The sequence below is a fragment of the Vulpes vulpes genome, chromosome 3, assembly GCF_048418805.1.
Source record: "Vulpes vulpes isolate BD-2025 chromosome 3, VulVul3, whole genome shotgun sequence".
In the NCBI taxonomy this organism is placed as follows: domain Eukaryota; kingdom Metazoa; phylum Chordata; class Mammalia; order Carnivora; family Canidae; genus Vulpes; species Vulpes vulpes.
Genome location: NC_132782.1, coordinates 18,267,023 through 18,287,227, shown reverse-complemented (window position 1 = coordinate 18,287,227; position 20,205 = coordinate 18,267,023). Strand labels below are relative to the sequence as shown.

The 20,205-nt window shown below is 38.9% G+C and overlaps 1 protein-coding gene and 1 long non-coding RNA gene across 5 annotated transcripts in view; one reads left to right on the top strand and one right to left on the bottom strand.

The window, feature by feature from the left end:
- Positions 1-20,205, bottom strand: part of MAP3K20 (mitogen-activated protein kinase kinase kinase 20) — a 173,253-nt gene that overhangs the window by 52,623 nt on the left and 100,425 nt on the right. For all 4 annotated transcript variants that reach the window (XM_072751964.1, XM_072751963.1, XM_025994018.2 and 1 more), the window contains exons 8-10: positions 13,943-14,029; positions 8,158-8,232; positions 3,053-3,159 (exon numbers count right to left, since the gene is read on the bottom strand). In XM_072751964.1, coding sequence (XP_072608065.1) covers positions 3,053-3,159; positions 8,158-8,232; positions 13,943-14,029 — 269 coding nt within the window. The remainder of the gene's footprint in view (positions 1-3,052; positions 3,160-8,157; positions 8,233-13,942; positions 14,030-20,205) is intronic.
- On the top strand, positions 12,851-20,183 carry LOC140598186 (uncharacterized). Its single transcript, XR_012000327.1, has 3 exons — positions 12,851-16,825; positions 17,937-18,070; positions 18,864-20,183. It is a non-coding gene; the product is annotated as an uncharacterized lncRNA (long non-coding RNA).

Below are 20,205 nucleotides of genomic sequence, written 5' to 3'. Positions count from 1 at the left end.
CATACCCGACCCAGGGACCCTAGCCTCTATTTTTTAAATCATCCATCGGATCTGTGTTATCAAGAATGGCTCCATCTGTTCTGTATATGGAGACATCATCAGTTTTAAAAACCTAACAAGCACCAAAACCCAAAAAACCTTAATTGCACTTTATGCCATTTCTAGTGTACAATTCTCAGTGATGCTGTGCTATTAAGCAGGTGTACATTCTTGGACAACTTTTCCATCTGTTTTCTTAGGAATAAAGCGGGAGTGGTGGAGGGGTCTGATCTGTATTGCCATAGTGTCCTCCCAAAAGGTGGTATTTTCACTAGCAACATATTAGAAAGTTTATAATGCTGGATATTTTCATAATGTAAACTTTTGCCAATCTGATAAATGAATTCTATTCCCTTACAGTTACTTGATTGGTAAATGAGGCTGTTTTTCGTGTGTTTATTGGCCATTTGATTTCTCCTTTTGTGAAATGCCTTTCATGTCCTTTAGAATGAGATTATAATTAAAATGTTATCTTAAGGACAGTAATTCTGTCTACTATTAGTGGCTTTCAGATTTTTCAAAGTGTGCTCTGGGGACCCATGAGAGCTTTTCAAAGGATTCCAGAGCTTTAAACTGGTTTTCAGAATAACATTAAGACTTGATTTGCCTTTTCTACTCTCATTCCCTCATAAGTGTGAGGGAAGTGTGAAGACTTTTTCAGAGCCTTCATGATATGTGCCAATGCCACAGGCTGAATGTAGAGGCAGGATTTATTTTCTTAAATGAATCAATAACTACATATTTAAATTTTTTCTCCGTTCTCATTTTGAATGTGGTAAATATTGACAGATGTAATTCATTTAAACAAAAACTCTTTGTAGTCCTCAAGAATTTTTTAGAGTATAAGGGAGTCCTGAGACCAAAAACTTTTAGAACTGTTGAGCTATTACATAGGGGGGAAAAAAGCTGTAGCAGTATGGCATTTGTCCTGGAAGTTTATCATGGGTATTGCTTTGGGCTATATGGAGGTTTTACATTTCTATATAGAAAACTTACCAACTCCCCTATATTCTGACATTGTTGGCATACTTTTAATACTGTATCTCAAGAGTAACAATAGTAATGTTAAAATCCCACTAATATTTTGGAGAACAGATCAAACAGCATCTCCTTAGGAAATCCTTTTATTACTTTGTCCGACTAGATGAGATTTCCTGGTTGTACACTCTCAGATGCCCAGTATTTCTCTGTCATAATACTTATCAAAATAGTAATAAATAGTTACTTGTATATTTATATTTAGTAGTTCAACATTAGGTACTCCATGTACGTTAGGGCTGTTCTGCTTAATACCATAGCACAATACAAGAACACATTGCCCCAGCAGAGGTTCAGGAAATATCTGAATGAATGAATGAATGAATGAGTGAGTGAACGTAAGAAGCACACTTGTCATAGTCAACAAATTAGTTTACATATTTCTATTCTCTTGTGTAATACTGTAATGTCTTTTAATATTACTACCACCGTGGTGTCTCCTTCCCCTAGTTTTATCAAGCAACTGCAGTGTTCAAGGCACACTCTAGATGCTGAAGGTATAGTAATGAACAAAAGAAATTATCTGACCTTTTTACATTTCAGCCAGGGAAACACAGATCAAACAACAAGCTACAGAATTAATTAATTCCAATGGCAGTAGAGGCTATGAAGGAGATGCTCTCAGGGCACATAAAGTGGAACCTCATCTATCTAGGGTCAGAAACACGTCCTTAAAGACATGTTATTTCAGGTGCTGTCTGAATGATGACTAGGAGTCAAGCTGGATGAGGGTGTCAGGGATGGTATGCCGCTGAAAGGGGTGAATCTTATACAGAAGAAACTGCATTTGCAGGGACTCTGAACGAGGAAGAAATGTGCGTCCGTTGAGGAACCAGAAGCCAGACATTAAGAGGGAGAACTATGCTCTTAAGGTAAGGCCACCGAGGTCAGAGCCAAAGGGTCTCATGCGTCTCGTGAAGTGCTACAGCCTTTGTACTAGAGCAGTCCCTTACATGGATTCAAAAGAGGACTCATCTGATTAGATTTGCACCCAATCTCTTATGGTAGGAAACAACATTATTACATGTTTTGTTAATTATTGAAGTCCAGAACAAAACCCCTCATACCTACAGACACTGTGACTTTTGTTTCCCTAAATAAAAATTCATTTAACTCACTGGCCCTGGAGAGAGATTTCAAAAGAATACAAATAAAGAAGGTTATTGTAAAGCCCAATCAAAAAGAAAGGCGAGGAAATGTCTGGTTAACAGGAGTAAACAACTCCATCACTTTCAGAGTGCCTGCAGTAGGCACTGGGCATCAGCAGGTGGCGTAAGGCGTCGCATTACCGCCTTGGCTATCAGGAGCCCAGATAAGTTACTTAAATCTCTGCTGAGTCAGGGAGGAATAATGTCAGCTCCCAAACATGCTATTTATATTCTTGCAGCACGTGACCTGGCCCAACCGTCTCATCCCAGGCTTGCTTCTTCCCCTCACACAATACAATTCTCTCATTACTAAGTTTGTTTTACACTTGACAAAATTTAATAGGATTTATAACATCAAAAGTTTTCTTTTAAAAGTGTTTTTATAGTCTCCCTACCCCCTCCATCAACAGACAGAGTACTCTGCAAATCCCTAGGCAAACAGGATTTTTATTTCTCACTGGACAGACGCCAAGGCTTCCTAACACAGTGTGTATGGTACTGAGAAATGTCTGGTAACCGTCTTTTGTCTCCAAAGAGATGATTTCAATATTCTTACCAAATACTTAAGACATATGCTAAGGCAACAAGCTTAGAGGAATGCTTTTCTTTTTCTTTTCTTTTTTTATTTTTTTTGCTTATATGTGAAATGGAGACTTATTAGATCTCCAAAAAAGAATTTAACATTAAAAAAAAAAAACCCTCTTAAGTTATGCTTAGAAGTCAGGACTGTCCTCTAGTTTCCTGATTGTCTTCTTCAGTGATGCTGGTCACCGTCTTTTAAAGCCAGAGGCCATGACTCGGTACAAGGTACAAGGCTTACTACCTACCTCCACTCTGCCTTGTTGTGCAGGAATGAGTTACACTGGTCGGGAAGGTTAGTGTCATTTGACATGGACTCCAGAATTGAAATGATTTGCTTAAAAGATGGCCGTTTCTGAAGAAGAGAAAATAATCACTTGTTGGGATTTAACAAAGTAGGTCTTTAAGAGAAAATCCACAAGCACAGTAATAAGCTCAATGCACCACAACAAAATAACTATCATGCAACATCCTGAGTTCCTTTACAACTGTCAGACCACTCAGGGGGAAGTGGACCATATTCCTTATTTTCAATAAATTATAAGAATAGACACAGATGGGCAGCCCCAGTGGCACAGAGGTTTAGCACCACCTGCAGCCCAGGGCGTGATCCTGGAGACCCGGGATCAAGTCCTGCGTCAGGCTCCCTGCATGGAGCCTGCTTCTCCCTCTGCCTGTGTCTCTGCCTCTCTCTCTCTCTGAATAAATAAATAAAAATCTTAAAAAAAAAAAAAGAATAGACACAGATGTCATTTTTCTATCGTGTGGCCTAAGGTTAGAATAATTACAGGTTTTCTCCAGGTAAGGAAAATACTAATTCTCTTTTGGGTATGATTAAGGATTCCTAAGAGGGAAAAGGCAGGTGCTTTAAAAATCTAGGGGATACAGCAAGTTTAGTAGTAAAAGTTAATGATAGAATGTGGGTGGTAGGTACACCGGTGTGCACTGTAAAATTCAACTTTTCTGTATGTTTCAAATTCTTATATTAAAATGTTGGGGGAAACCCTAGTTAATCTGTTAGAATAAAATTTCCTCAACCACTTGCTCAGAGAAAAATCCCCCAATTTTCAAGCCATTATGACTCATTGTCCTCAGTGTTTATTCCACATCATAACTAGTTTTGGGGCTAGGAAACTAAGGTACTGTTTACTAGAAATTGAAAAAGCAGTGGTTAGGTGGATTTCTTTGGCTACCAGTAGCTGTACTTGTCTGTTTCTTTAGACTCTAGCCAAGACTGAAACAAAAGGTTAAAACAAAAATGGAAGAAAGATAATAAAAGGATGATGCACATTCTCTCTTCATCATGCCTCATAATTATACCATTTCTGAGCAAATTACAGTTGCAGCAATTAAAACATGCATTTTAATTTAGGAGCACAAAACAAGAAGGAACAATGTTGAGGTGGCTTGCTCTCAAGACTTGAGTGCTTCCTACATTAAGAGGGACAATTTTTCCATTTCTCAGGAATATAAAACTGGGATATTTATTCTGAGTTGTGCCTTTATTGTACACTTTAAAGGAAATGTGTGCCTGTGTGTGTGTGTTTTAAGAAGAGGGTATAAGTAGCTAAATGTCACCGATCTACATTAAGCCTTCTAATCAGCAAAGAAGAAAATGCCTGAAGTACGAAATTTGAAAAATATTTTGTCTTCTTTTAACTTTATTCCTATTTTAATTCCTCCTACTCTGTGTCAAGGTGTAAAAGGAAAAATGTTTTAATTGTTTGCACAGGAATTAATTATATAATAAATATAGGATTTCCATTTTGCATGGAAAAGCAGCAGGAGAGGCTATTGAATTTTTAAAGAATAGTTTTCCCTACATTTAATCATTCTTGAAATAAAGTAAAACTCTTGAAATTAGGTGACAAGTATTCCCAGGAAAACCTTAGTTTTATACATAGAATACACTCTCAGATGTAAATGATCAAAGCAAACGTTTAAAAAACAACAATGGAGCATTTTGTGGTGATGGTATTTTTTTTTAAAGATTTTATTTATTTATTCATGAGAGACACAGAGAAGAGAGGCAGAGAGATAGGCAGAGGGAGAAGCAGGCTCCCCATGGGGTGCTGGATGCGGGACTCGATCCCAGGACCCCGGGATCATGACCTGAGCCAAAGGCAGATGCTCAACCACTGAGCCACCCGGGTGTCCTAGGTGATGGTATTTTATGAATACTCTGGTTGCAGAATCCAACATTGTCTGGTCTGGGCTTAGGTTCCTTTTAGTATTATGTGTTTTGCTCACATTAAAAAAAAAATTTAACTAGGACCATTTATTAAGCATCTACATACATTATTTGCCATCTTCAATTTATAGATAAGGAAAATCCATCTCAGAAAACTATGGATTTCCCAGTATCACACAGGAAGCAAATTTCCGAATCAGGGGCAAGGCTCTTAAAGCCTTCAATCTGTTTTATCACATGAGGGTAAGATGTTACTTCCTATCAAACTGAGGGCTTTATTTATTTATTTTTTTCCTATTTAGAAATGCCATTTTAGAACTGGAAATAATCCCCACTTTTACTTCCTTCTTCTCTTTGATAAAATATTTTGAGCACCTGATGTAAGCTATTGGCATGATTTGACATTTACCCAACACCAGCTTTCTCTTGTATTCCCTTCCTCCTCCTCATTGCAAAAGAACATTTTTCCTCAGGTGAGCTGAGTATTTTAATCTGTCTTTAAAGCAGAAGGGCTGGAAAAGAGAAATAAATTTTTAGCCCATTATAGCTCTCTGTATGCACAGGAGTAGCATCCACTTGTGGCTGAACTGTTACATACTTAGAGCTGGAGAACTAAAATGTGCCTTGGTCTGGCTATTTTAGTCCACACATGGGTCTCTACTTACTAAGTGTATGTGAGGTGCTAAAGGCAGCTCTGTTCCTCAGAGACTGCGGTCCATTTAGGAGGAAGAGATATTTAAAAAATACAACTGCACAAGGTAAGGTAGTGGCCTGGACTGTTGTTGAGGAAAATGAGGGACTAAGTATGGGCTGGCGTAAACGGAATAGCCAGCGAAGGCGTGACAACAAAGTGATCAGGAGAGGAAAGAAGAGAAGAGGGCAATGCCTAGGGAAGGAAAGTGTGTAAGGCACGTCTGGAGAACAGCCACCAGAGAGCGGGAAGTGTGGGCTGCAGTTTGGGGTGTATAATTAAATACTGAGGGGATGTATTAATTGTATCAGAATAAAATGCCTTGGATTTAGGAAATAAAAATCAATCTTAGACTTTCTTTATACCTCCCCAGGGTAGAGAACACAAGATTCCACTCATCCTGAAGAAGGGTAAGCTTACTACTTTATGTTAAAGACATGCCAACTTCATAGCATCAGCACCAGGCCTAATGTCCTTCCTGTGTTAGGTGTTTACACTGTTATTTAATTAATGCACCATAAATATATATCCTTAGTATTTTAATTAATGAAATACAGAGTTTCTGATTAAGAAATTCAAAACCTGCTTTGCGTACTGAAATATAATTGCAATTATAGAGATCTAGTTGCGTTAATCTAATTCAGTGCAAATAATTTCAGGTGAAATTTTTATTTAAAGAGCAGAAAAATACTGCCAAAATGACTACAGATGGCACAGTGGACATAGAACTGGTAGAAAGAATGAGGAAAAGGTAGTACAACAGCATTTTTAAAACATAAATACTTCAGAGGAAGCCTGCAAATAGCTGCGTATATTTTCTGCTGGATTAGCTGCAAAGTGCAGGCATTTCTCTTAATGCATAAAACCCCCATATTCTGCAAATCACACACTAAAATAAAAGGACCTAAAGAGAAGCAGGACAGACCATGCCACACCTATGCAGCTTTGTCATGGAATGCTAATAAAAACAGTAATTCTAAACAAAAATACTAACAATTAAAAAATGTTAAATTCTTTAATAAAAAAATAATGTTAAGTAAATAGAAGACTCTCCTTTTACAAAAGGGTAAAAATAGTTTATGAACAAGAGTGAAAGCAAAGATGAAGGCTGCTGGCTCTCAGGGCAAAGGCGCAAGGTACAAGTCCAGGAGGCCCCCACAACATGCCTCTGAGACAAGGCACTGGGGCGGAGAGGCCTCACAGATCCGTGGCTCTTGCTGCTCTTCTTTGCTGCACTACTGTACAAACTACTGTACTTGGTGTTCAGCTGTTCTCACTTAGTGGTGCGGAACCACGGGCTAGGTAACATGTGTGATCCTGCATGGTGAGGACTCAGAACTCACCGGTGGCTTATGCATCCTTTCTGGAGGCCAGATTGGAACTGGATTTAAATTAAGGGAGAAATTCCATTCTTAAGCCTTTGTTTTTAGATCTCTATTTTAAAAACCAGTTTGCAATATATCTATTTCCATGAAAACACGAACAAGTTTGAACTATAAAATTACAGTTCCCTTCTTGAGTCTGTCTCCTTTCAGCGTTTCATCTGTGGACGAACCTTTTTTACTTTCTAACTTATTATCATGAAAAATTTCAAATATACACTAATGTAGAGAGAACATGTAATGATCCTCCATATACCTATCACCGCTTCAAAAATTATCATGGCCAATCTTGTTTAATCTATACCACCATCTATTTCCTTTCATTTTATTTTGAAGCAAATCCAAGAGTCGCCTATCATTTTATCTATAAATATTTCCGTATGTATGTGAGTCTTTTTAAATGATCTTTGCAGGGAAAGGAAATGGGCCGTCATGCTCAAATGTGATAACCACATGAAAGTCTAAATTTTGGAATGTCTCCAATCTATTGTGATAGCTTAAAAACATGAATCTGGACAAGGAGGATATATCAAGTTTCTCTAGAAGTGCTACTTTTGCCTGGAGTTGGGTTCAGACTGCTTGAGTTTATTCTCCAGTCTCACCATGAACTAGCTGTGGCCTTGAGCATTACTTAACTTCTGTGTGCCTTGACTCTTCACCTGTAAAATCAGTGTAATAATACAACCTATGTCATGGAGATCTTCTGAGGAATAAATAAGCTAATGTTATGTTATGAGCTAACATAAAGTGCTTGGGACAGTTCCTGGCATATAATAAGCACTGTGAGTGGGCCATTTTGTGCAGTAGTTCTTATTAAAGATTAAAAACAAAGGAATGTAATTCTTTCTATTGAATCAAGAATGCCAGAGTGCTGTAAGAACAGCCAGTAATGAATTTCTAAGGATCAGGATAAGCAGCTATCGACAGAAAGCCTTAAGAGTCCATCTGGGACTCAGGGGAACAGCAATCTGGCTTTGCTTTGTAACGATTCTTATTACTCCAAGTTTTAAAAATTCAAAGCCAAACAAACAAGTGAAATTTCAGAATTCTGAACAACCAAAGAAAAAAAATATATTTTTACTTATATACCTTGGCATCAGCTTCCCAACACTGACGTAACAGCTCAGCAAAACTTCTGGGGCAGCTGCTTGGAATGGTTAATCTCTACCACAGAGAAAGGAAAAAACAGAAGGATTTACTCATTAAGGTAAGTAGATATTCACTGCAAGTTCATAAAAGAGTTACTTTAAGAGCACAAACATGTCATTAAATTTAAAGCTTCCATCAATCGATATATGGCAGGTGAGAATTTATGTTTAGATTCATCATATCTAATCTCTAAAGACACTTTTAATACTGTTCTTCCAAAAAAGCATCCCAGTGGATGGAGAAGTCGGGTTCAGCACAACAAATGCAATGAAACATAGACTCAAGCCTAAGAGAAACTACATTAAAAAATTTTTTTGAAAAAAAAAAAAAACACTATAGTAGGAGAAGGGCCGGTGGAACAGAAATAGGAACTCTAAACCCACAAATCTATCACTGTTCTTGCATATGCGGCTATGAAATATGCAAGCAGGCGAGGCAAGTAGGCAACCGGTTCAGCTTTGGCAGTAGGTGTACACCTCTGAAAACATCTTCAGGACAGACCATCACAGAGATCATCTGAGAGAAGTGGGCCTTTTCTCAATGGCCAGTAAGATATTCTGAATGGATGACTCATGGCGAAGCGCAAGGGCTGGATACAACAAAGATTATACTGTGAGCATCAGTCCCATTCCAGCATTTTACAGAAGTGGTTCTCTAGAACTTGTCATGCCACTGGAGGCTCTTTAGAGATCTATGGAGGCATTTTTGTTTGTTTTAAAGGCTGGAGAGTTGCACCTGGAGCAAGTGAAGAATGCTAGACACCCTTCACTATGTTGTAAATCCCTGAGTACTCCCTTGCACTCCACCAAACTTAATGCCCCATGTGCAATCAAACAACGAGGTGTATCATTTTCTGGCTCTAGACTCTCTGATTTATAATAATGTATATTTTGAGCACACTTAAAATGCAATGAACTGAGAATGCAACTGCCAAATAAAATAAATCAAGGGCAGATTGATCTTTGTATTATTCATAACCTTACCAAGATTTTTGGAAAATGTCGCCTACAACAGCATTGCTCACGCTGCTGCTTCAATCTTTGACACAGTTCACCTCTAGCCTGCATTTGTAGCTGTTGAATCCTATTTATCCATGGGGACAAGGGCCTAAAACTTCCATTCCCCCCCTCTACTGTGGTCACGCCTGCGCATTTATACGCCGTAATACAGATTTCATCCATATCTTCCTTATATTACAGTTAGAGCATTATGTTGCCTTTAAAATACAGTGTGTGCGGGTCTGTGGTCCTACATCTGAATTTCATTTCAGGGGAGGAGAGGGAGCACGAACAGAGCCGTTATGGCAAGAGGCCTGCATGTGACAGAGCTGAAAATCACTGCGCTGTACCAAGATTTATTCTGCAGTTTTGTTTAGCAAACAAGTTTGGCAAATAAAAAACTTAAACTGAACTTAATTGGATTTGGGATAGGCTACATATAAAACCAGAAAAAAGAGTTGCCCTGGCAAGAAAACAGATGATCTATGTTTAGAATTACAGATAACCTTAAAATCAAAATAAACCAAAATAAATAAAACCTGAAAGTTTTAAACAGAACAACCCTCGCCAAGTTGAAGGCTATGCTGATTACATAAAATAGAGGAGATTGGGTAAGCTGTACTCGTTTTACTGTAATGTGAACTGGAAGCCTTTTGATGAAGATCAAAAGGAAAATCAGGTGTTTACTTTTTAAAAATATTTATGTAAGATGGTTGGTTGGGAGTGGTAACTAAGAAAAACAAAGTGATTGCAATTATTCAGCTGAATGCACTCCATGGCAAAGTAATTTCTCATAAAAGATAACATTTTCGATATAACTTTTTCACATTTTTCTGAGAACTGAAATGTGACCTAGATGAATATGGGTGTTAATCTTTTTTCTTATTGAAAAACTTAGCTTACTGCATCTGAGACATTATGAAAGATGACATAATGATCTTAAATTATCTGATATACTCAAATATCAGTTAAATCTAGACTCAGACACTAAGTAAGGATTTATTTCAGTACATTAAAAAGTACCTTAAAAGAGAATCCAAAGTATTTAAGTCCTGATTACAGAACTGTGGGCATTTCTAATGCATGAAAACATCTTAAAATAACCAGATTTTAGCAACAGATTAGCCACACTACTTAAATATTTTAAAAGTTTCAAATTTAAAATGAAAATGTTTCCCAACTATTAAATTAGGCATGACATTTTTTTAAAGATCATATTCTTTTTCTGCACCTGCCATCTTCTACATAAGACGCAAGAAATTATCTTTTGTCGATTATTTCTTTTTCCAAAGCATAGTCAACAATGGATTAAGTTTTTTGAAGATTTCTATGAAGAAAAATTTTGGATGCCTGGGTGGCTCAGTTGTTAGGTGACTGACTATTGATTTCAGCTCAGGTCATGATCTCAGGGTCGTGAGATACAGCCCCACGTCAGGCTCCATACTGCTTAGGATTCTCTCCCCGCCTCTGGCCCTCCCCCTACTTGCACACCTGTGTACATGGGCATTCTCTCTTAAAAAAAAAAGTTTTTCTTTTGCTACATAGAGAACAAAACATTTTATATGAGAATCTAAATACTTGTAAAGATAGAAATTTTGTTGCTAGAATATTTTGAATGACCACTGAATTTTATAGAAATTACAAAATTCATTAGCAATACTCTCCTAATTTCATGACTTCTGTAAGGGCTGGTCTTTGTTTTAACTGTGCTTTATGTATCTAGATTTAAAAGAATATTTTAAAAAAATATTGTCTGAAGGTCTTACTTCATTATTAGGCATTTAGAAGCAAACACTTTCAGATATTTTTAGAAAGTACTGATCTCCCTACAGACCCAAAAAACAGTCCTAAATGGTGAAAGCGAATAAGGTCTAGAGTCTAGTTAAGAGTAATGTATCAATGTCAACTTTCTGATTTTGGTATTGGCCTATACCTGTATCTCATCAATGGGGGAAGCTGGATGAAGGATACACAGAATCTCTTCTAATATTTTTGAAGCTTCCTATGCGTCTATAAGTATTTCAAAACAAAAAGTTAAAAAGAAAAGGTAACTCTAATATTTGGCTCTAAGTCCATTCTAGGGTGACTGGCTTACATTTAAAATGTCTCCCTAAGTTAAACACATCATTCTTTATTTAAATGAGGCCTGTTAAAAAAAAAAAAATACAGGTTGCTCTTTTCAACTCAAGAACCCAAATTATTCCAAAGTAAAAATAAATGAAATAATTAGAAGTTGAAAGGACTTTGTAAATTATTTTAAGTCAAAGTCTCAATTTTATCATGAAATGAAATAAATCCTTGGCAGTTTTCAAGTTTTTAAATTCCAGTTAACATACAGTATAATATTAGTTTCAGGTGTAGAATTTAGTGATTCACCACTTAAGTGCAACACCCAGTGCTCATCACAAGTGCCCTCCTTAATACCCATCACCCATTTAACCCATCCCCCGCCCACCTCCCCTCCAGCAACCCCCTCAAGTTTGTTCTGTATAGTTGAGACGTGGCAATTATTTTTTTTTTTGAGACGTGGCAATTATTTTAATGTTATGTCAACAGAACTTGTTTTGGGAATAACTGTCTACGTTCATAAGATGAAATGAAGACTCCTTTCTGAATGATGACAGTGAAAAGTACACTTAAACTTCATTTCCATATTTTTGACAGATATGCAGAGTGAGAGTAGAAAAGTAAGTAGCCTCGCAATACCCAATTTTCCTTAAGTTTAGTAGAAAGCTGAGAAAACTTGTTTCACCTTGTGGGGCGGGGGTGTCTCTGAACTTGCTATTGTGTACAGAATGGGAGGTATCTGAGTGGTCTCCATCAGTTATTAGCTGATCATCAGGTCACCCCATGGATGAAACATGGATGTTTCACCCCATGAATTCATTCATGGATGAATTCTACCCTAGGGAATCCCTGAAAGGGGGGTGACTGACACCCTCCTCCTGTATATGTTGAGGTTCTAAAGGTTATTTATGGGTGATTCGTAGCCCTCAAGCCAGCTATCCAAAGACAGCGTCTAAATTTATTTTTTTTATCAGCTTTAATCATCTTTGATGGATATTCCAATGTTTTGAAAGTGCTTTAGATGCACACCTCTTCTGCCATCCTTTAAATGAAATATTGTAAAATACTGTTTCCTATTACACGTATCTGGAGGGTCCAGTTAGCTTTTAAAAAACTTTCTTCTAGTTCACCTTGGAACAACGTAGAGGGGAAAAAGTTACATTGAATGTTCCGCTCCAAAGTCAACATGAGGTCAATAATTTTCTTCACTCTCATTTGTAAACCCAGGACCAAACATCTAATCATCTCACTTGCAAAAGAAACAGAACAGAAGCAAGTGAGTTCTCGTATCATGAACCTATCAGTTATCCTGTGTATGAGGGTCTGATTTAATAGCACACCAGGAATAACCAGGACATTTAATTAAAACAGAACAGCTCCTGTGAAACACTGAGCAGGACACATTCTTGAATATAACTCCTTTTCCTTTTTCTTAAATTGGCAGCTCTCTCCCATCAAGTTCAGCTATCATGAACATTTCATCTGTTCTCAAGAGCTCAGGAGGACAAATTAATAAGGTAGCTGGGTTATATGATCTAAACTATGGAAACTTGGTTTCTCCTCGTCAATAGCAGCTGTTTGGTTAATCTAGTCTGTTCCTGCACTCTCATGGGGAGCAGATCAATCTAATTCTTTTATAGCCTTAAAAAGGGCATATCTCCATGTATTCACCTTTTTGCAAATTATTTCATCCCGAGGTTGCACTCTTACCTTTTGAGGAGGGCACAGATAAGATCTGGAAATGAAGCTTTGTGAACTAAGGTTGTTTTGCATTGCAAAGACAACCGCATGCTTCCATTACTGGATCTAAGTTCTCATAGTACCTTGATACTGGATGCTTCAGCCTTATGCTGAGGATTTCCATGCCTGTGCATTTCAGTCACAATTTTAAACCTTTCAAAATGTAGTTGCTCTCTTTGATATGAATGTACCACGTTCTCTGATGTAGGCTCATAGGTCCAACTAACTGAAAGCCTCAATTTGTGGGAAGAAGAAAAGCGAGGCTGGGGACACAGCACAAACGGTGTTTACGCCACTGAAGTTCTTTTGAAATGGAAAGGCTCTGCATGAAGAAGGGAACAGTTATGCCACTGCCTCGCCAATTCCAGTGAGGAGCTCATCTTCAATGTAGTGTTCAACGTAGGTGGCAAAACTGTAATTTTTCCCTTTTTTGAAACTATTTTTTCTTCTTTTATTTTTGAAATTCTCATCTAAGCGACAGTTTCTTGTACTATAGTGACTCCTGCTGGGAGAGGTAAGTTGAAGTAGCTGAAGGTCTCTTACAGATATATCAACTCCCGGCCAGTAAAAAAGATGTCCTAAACGCAGGAGATGGAGTTAAACTGTTCCCCTACCTTGGACGCAATGGCTTCTTTCATCACTAAGAACAAACCCCTAGGTTTTACAATTGAGACTGAGAAACTAGTACAGTACTTGTACAATTTTTGATCTACAGCATCACGACGTGAAGCTGCAACAATTAGATGTAAAGGGTCCATTCATGAGGAATAACATCACTTTGACCCTTTGTGTTAGCTCCTACTGCTAATCTTTCCATAAGCGTGAACTTACTTTCAATTTGAAGAAGATGAAAAAGTCTTTTGCAAAACCCCAATACTGTTTTCTGATCTATGTACCTGAATGGAGAATCGTAGTCTTACCTCGTTTTTTTCCACTACAAGCCAAGCTACTTGTAATCCTTCCAAACCTTTAAAGGGGACCTCCCTTGTTAGCATCTCCCAGAGAACCTGGAACAAAAAGAAAATGGAATTTTTATTCTTGTACTTTATATTTTTGGTATATTACTGAAACTTTATCTAACATTTAACTGTATCCAATTACCAGACGAAACCAACCCCACCTGTAGAAACTTGGACAAAACATATATATTCATGCACAGGACTTCTTCCAAATATTAAATCACACACACACATTTTATATATGTATACAACACACACACGCACACATACATACATTTTTTTTGCTCATTTTTACAAAGTTTAGAAATCAGGACATTTAGAGCCAGACTTATGAAACCAATGGGCCTACATAATTTATCTTGTAAGTGACTAGAATTCTCACAGATTCCTACAAATTAGGTTTTATATTTTCTTAGTCAAACTCTTTCTACCTTGAATCACCAATAAATTTCTCTGTAAGATAATAACTGGGAATTCAACCGTATTTTTAAAGGTTCAGTAATGGTCTGATAAAAAATATTGAGCCCTAAATCCAAATCATTGTCTAAACCACTCACCTCATAATGGTAGGTACTTGTAAAACTGTAACATTTAAATTTTGTGTTTTGGAGAAACTCTCAAAAAGAGTTGGTCTAAGGGAGTCATTTCTTCCACCTATAATATAATTTAATATATATCCTAAAATGTAATAAATACTTAATGTCATGTACATAGGCTACGGGTGTGTGTGCGTGCGCATGTGAAACTTATGAGTGTGCTCATCTCTCTGCGATCCTTGAGATCAGTATGATTAATAAATCTGCACTGAAATGCCCAAAGAATGCAAACTGATTCTAGGAATGCTGAAAACAGCCAAGGATTTGGGTTTCATTTAAAATACTAAGTAATGGTGACTTTTTAACATTCAGTTAATTTTCTCTATTTATACAAATGGGCATCAAAATCGGAGTCTACCAATATTTTGTGAAGTGTGACAACAATTACAATTTTGTCAATAATCGTAATAACCACTCATTCGCCGGGTGATTATGTTCCAGATGCCTTATTAAACTCTTTACACATGTTACCATGATTAATATCAACCCCCCTCCCCCGCAAACAGATATTACCCTCACTTTATAGATGAGGAAACTAAGGCCTAAGAAAGTGAAATAAACTTGCCCAAAGACACTCCATTATCAAGTGGCAGAGCTAGAATATGAGTTGCTACCTTCCCTAACAGTCAAGCTCTTAACCAGATGTAACTCGAGAAAAGGGAGGCTGCCTTGTGAGAGAGAATGTGACATGCCACATTTCAGGGCCGAGAGCCAGGGCAGAGATGAAAAGCAAATGAATGCAACGGTTTTGATTTCGATTGCTCTTATTCTAAAAACAAAAAACAACTGTTTCTAAAGGGGAATGTAGATTGAGAACATGCACTCTCTTCAGGCAGGTCCTACAAACCTTTAACTGTATCCGCTGTTTCCTCAGCCAGTGCTCAGTCATATTTGACTCAACATGTGAAATGAACTCTGGCTAATAGGAAGATAATTAGCAGGAAAATCAGGGAAATTGGCAGATGCTGCTCAAGCAGGAGGAAAAAAAAAATTCACTGAAGCCTCTTTGGGCTTTTAATCAAGTGTGTAAGGTACTTCTTTAGAAGAGCTACTGAATAATTCTATCTGAGTCCCAGAAGTGATTAGGAAAAGGTAAGGGGCAACCCAGAAGGGGCCGCCTGTAGCAGGCACTGTCAGTAAAGGCAGCGTGAGGGCCAGACAGGTATGCGTCCCCCAGGCCCCACTTGCACCGGGAGATGGGGAGACGGGGAAATGGGGAGATGGGGAGATGGAGCAGCCCGAGGCCTGGGCAGGAAACGTGCAATTCCCACTCCCCTGGTGCCGAGGCTGGGGAGGGAAAGGACACATAGAGCAAGGAAACTGGTGGCTTTGGCCCTCCTGAGGAGAAAGAGCACAGTGAATCAGCCTCAAATAGATGGAAAGCTCCAGACCCCAAGGTGTCCAGGTAAGTGGCCTCGTGCCCCTCGCCTTCTGACCCGGCCTGCACAGGCACACACACGGCGGCCGACTGGGTTTGTTGAGGCCAAATGCAAAACCAAGAGCTTGGGAAGTGACACACAAAGAAGATTTATGTCATTCTTTGTTCCAAAATATTCAGTTGGAAGACATCCAACATCAACTCAAGTCCAAGTTCTATTTCTCCAAGAGTTCTGACCCTGGAAAAATAGTTTCATTCCAGTCCCCCAGTGTGTCCCGGAAGGGCTACTACAGCCACGGGGCCATCTGCTGGTGTAGACATGGCCTCGAGGCCGCTGCGCTGCGGGCCCCAAGTGACTCTTCAGCTCACATCCAGCAGCAGCACATGCCCACGTTCCCTGTTACTGATTCACCAGGTGGAGGCACGTATCAAAGAGTAGATGGGGTGAGACTGGACAGCAGCTGCTTCTGCACTAAACCCGGTGACGTTTGGCACCAAAAAGTCCTTTGTGGAGGAAGTCATTTGGAGGTCTAAAAATATATCAAACTATGCCTGAAAATATCAGTGATGGGGATGCAGGCCAAACATTATTGTGATCTTTCCCCTTAAAAATACTTTCCAACTCATTCTATCTTGAGATGTGTTCATGTTTCAACTGTGCTCACAAGGAAAAATTTCTATTTTCAGTTTGCAGAGAAACTTGGACAAGGCTGTGTACTTTTCCTGCCCTTTCTTTTACAAACAATGGCAGGCCATTACCTGAGCTGGGCTTGTTCTGGAACAGGGCTCACAGACAAGTGACGCACTGATGCTCGCTCTTAAGCCACTCTACTTTCAAATAGTGGTTCTGGCTCAGAAGCTTCTGAGAAGGTAATCCTTTCTGCATTGTCATTACGATAGCTTTGTTTTTAAAGAGTGGCTAGGCCTCGTGTTCTCAGAAGGCTTATTCTTTCAATGATTTTTGCTTTCCTTTTTTGTGGATAACATACTAAACACGCCTCTGGTTCTATCCTTCAAGGGAGATCATCATAAGGGGGTAGCACAAGCTCCTTTCTTGTAATATGGGGAGAGAAACAATTGCCTGTCTGGCAAAGTTTATCAGCTTAGAAGCAAGGATCACAAGATCCACTTCTGGCATTTGCAGCACATTTATTTTAAGGCTGTCCCAGGCTGGATAGTCTTGCTATGTGTTAAGAAGCAATACAGATTTATCAAGCTATGGGTTACTAGGGACTTAAGTAATATTAGAGCAAGTCTGAAAAAACAGAAAAATGAAAGCAAAAATGAAAAGCAAAAATATGTTAGTTTTTATTTTTTTTGAGGTGGGTTTCAAAAAAGGACAAGTCTCCCTTACAGTCTTATTCATCTGTATGCAACTATTAAGTGTGTACGTGTGTGGAGGCTCAATGAATAGGACAGACTTTCAGTGAACTATGGGATGTTTTGTGCAGAGACACTTTACTGACAAATGGTCCTGGCTACTTATCTATTTCTGAAAGGACATCAACAATCCTAAATAACCTAATCCTAAATAATTAGGATTATCCTAAATAATCCTAAATAACCACATCGCTATCATTTTCAGCCTATGGACTACAAAGTTCTAAAACTAACAGGCCCCTACCTTAGTAACCATTCTCTCCTGCTCTTTTAGCTAATACCTACTCTGACCATGTAATGCCTTCTTCATTTTTAAAAAATGTATGTTTGTTTAAACAAAAAGCTCTGGAAAGCATGCCTGGTACCATTTCTTTGATTAAATGGTGTTTATCTAGAACATAATGGGAAGAGGTCAGAATTCAATAAAATCTTGAATTCTCACTTGTAATTAAATTAGTTTATGTACAACCTTCGGTGTGGAACTCTGTTGATCTAGCTATGGGTGGAGCCTAACCAGAATTCCAAGTAAACCTCTCTAAGATACTGTTTTCAAAGAAATAGATTCACTGTAATGGCATTCTTTGTTTCCGCCCATCAAAAGAAGACTAACATGAACACAGAGTTGATATTCAGAAGCATGTGACTGGGGCGGACAGGTTCTGAGCTGCAGCATCTGGTGTGTCAATATAGAATGACACTGGAAATGTTCAGCAACTGGCTATCAAGTTTGCTACGGTAAGTGAAATTACTTGCTAGAATGATTTAAGCATTTGTTAAATCCCTCGGACCGGAACAAGGGAAGGGTTAGCTCGGCAAACAAGTAGACAGGAAACCTCATTCACCGAGAGAGATGTTCGAGCCCATCTACTAAGGAGCAGTGCACCATCACTCGAAGGAAGAGCTTTTTAACAAAGTACACACCATTTGCAGCCTCGGAAAAGTTGATTCAAAGTATGTTGATCATGAGGGGGTTGATGAGGAATGAGTGAAAGGGGTTTAAAAAGATAGAGGAGAAAATCCTAGGCGCCGCACAGGGAAGTCCCTAATCTCTTGGACAGTTTGCATGTGAAAAGACATCGGTCCTTGGTTACCAGACCGAGACTGTACTTCAGCTCAGGAAACCCCGTGGGTGCACTGCGCCCAAAACCCCCTGCTAACTGTAAGGTTTTGGAAGGAGGCAGTATGAGGTCTGTTTTCATAAATGAGATAATACTGAAACCAAAAGTTCACTCTATTTGGAACTCATAGTTGTCTTTCAGATCAAACATTTCTGGGACAGGGAGAGTCCAAGGCTTGGGGAGAATTTTCAAAGTAAAAGCACTATACGAGAGGTTGGGGGGCAGTGCTAAGGTGAGCCTCGAGAGTCTTCTAGTTCATATGCAAAAATAATTTAGAAACTAACTGCCTGCATCTATGTGTGTGCAGCTACATGCACAGGCTAGTGAGAGTGAGAAGTGTGGGCTCTTGTTGGCTCGCCATGAACGACTCCAGCCCTGATGCTTCCCTTCCCCTCCCTCTTGCTCCACAGAACTTCCTCTGCGAACCGTGGCCTGCTACAGAACGCACAGTGGTTTTCACGTCTGTGAAGAGTTGTACAAAACAGAAGAGCACACAGTGGGGACTGTCAGTGAGCCTCAGGGTAGAAGAGATTCACTGTCTGGTCCTTTACAGAAAGAGTTTGCTGGCTCCTGTTCCACAGGACAGAAGAAGGCACTGGTCCCGATGAGCAGGCAAAGGACAATTTAACTCTCCCCACGCCGGTGTCGAGTACAGTGCCTGCCACGGTAAATGCATTCCTGCTTAAACATGAAGCAACATAACTTCCTAAGAGAAAAGGATCTCACAGAAAGTCTGAAATTGCAACACATTCCCCCATTTTCAGACCTCCCCAGTAGGTGATTTGTGGGAATGGTCAGAAAGTAAGAACTTACGACCTAGGGAAGGAGTTTTACAATCGAGTCTCCTCAGGAAGTTGGGTTTTTCTCCATCTTTCAATGGGGTTTTATTTGATCACTGTCTACAGTAGTTTATAGCCTTCATTCTTCGAAATACCCAGAATTAAGGGAAATGAGATATGTAGCCTGAAGCTATTGTCTTCCAACCTTTAAAATTCTAGCCTTTTGCCAAAAACATGTATTTCATTCTTGTAATGACTTTTTTCAGTAGTCAACAAAATTCATCTCTATTATATTAATTTGATGTACAAAAGATGTATTATAATTTGGAAAAGGCTTGGCTGTCTGACCCCTCCCTAAAGATCCTGTTCTTATCCATGCTGTTCTGCTGTGATTTTTACATGATACCTTACATTCATGCTTCCGAATCACACTACTGTATAAGACTTACCATGGGCTTGGGCAAGGCTAGGGGCTAAAGACCACGTATGTTTCCCTCTAGTCATTTTAATAGTTAACATTCAAAATTCTCCTATAGTTAATTAAATCCTGCGGCAGACTGGTGTGTTTTGAGCAACTTACTACAGTGAAGTCCCATTCCAGATGGCCCACATTTCCACTAAGTTACACAGATACACCACAGTCCTGCGTCCAGCCCAGGAAAGCACTTGTCACAAGAGTGCATCTGGCCCGGCATTATTTTAGGTTCCATCTAATTGCTCTTTGGAAGTAGTGTTGGTTTCTTCTCAACATAGGACAAAATAATTCAGATGCATAAAGGTGACCAGAGTAAACACTCTAGCAATTAGGAAGTGTTCTCTGTGTGGTCACTGCTCTAGGCATTCCACCAGAACCACCACTGTTGTCTTAAAACTGTGTTAAATTGCTGTCCCACTGCCGGGGGTGTTTGCTTTTTTAGATCTCCTTGAGTAACAACCAAAAAAAGAAAAAAAGAGAGAAAGAGAGAGAGAGAAA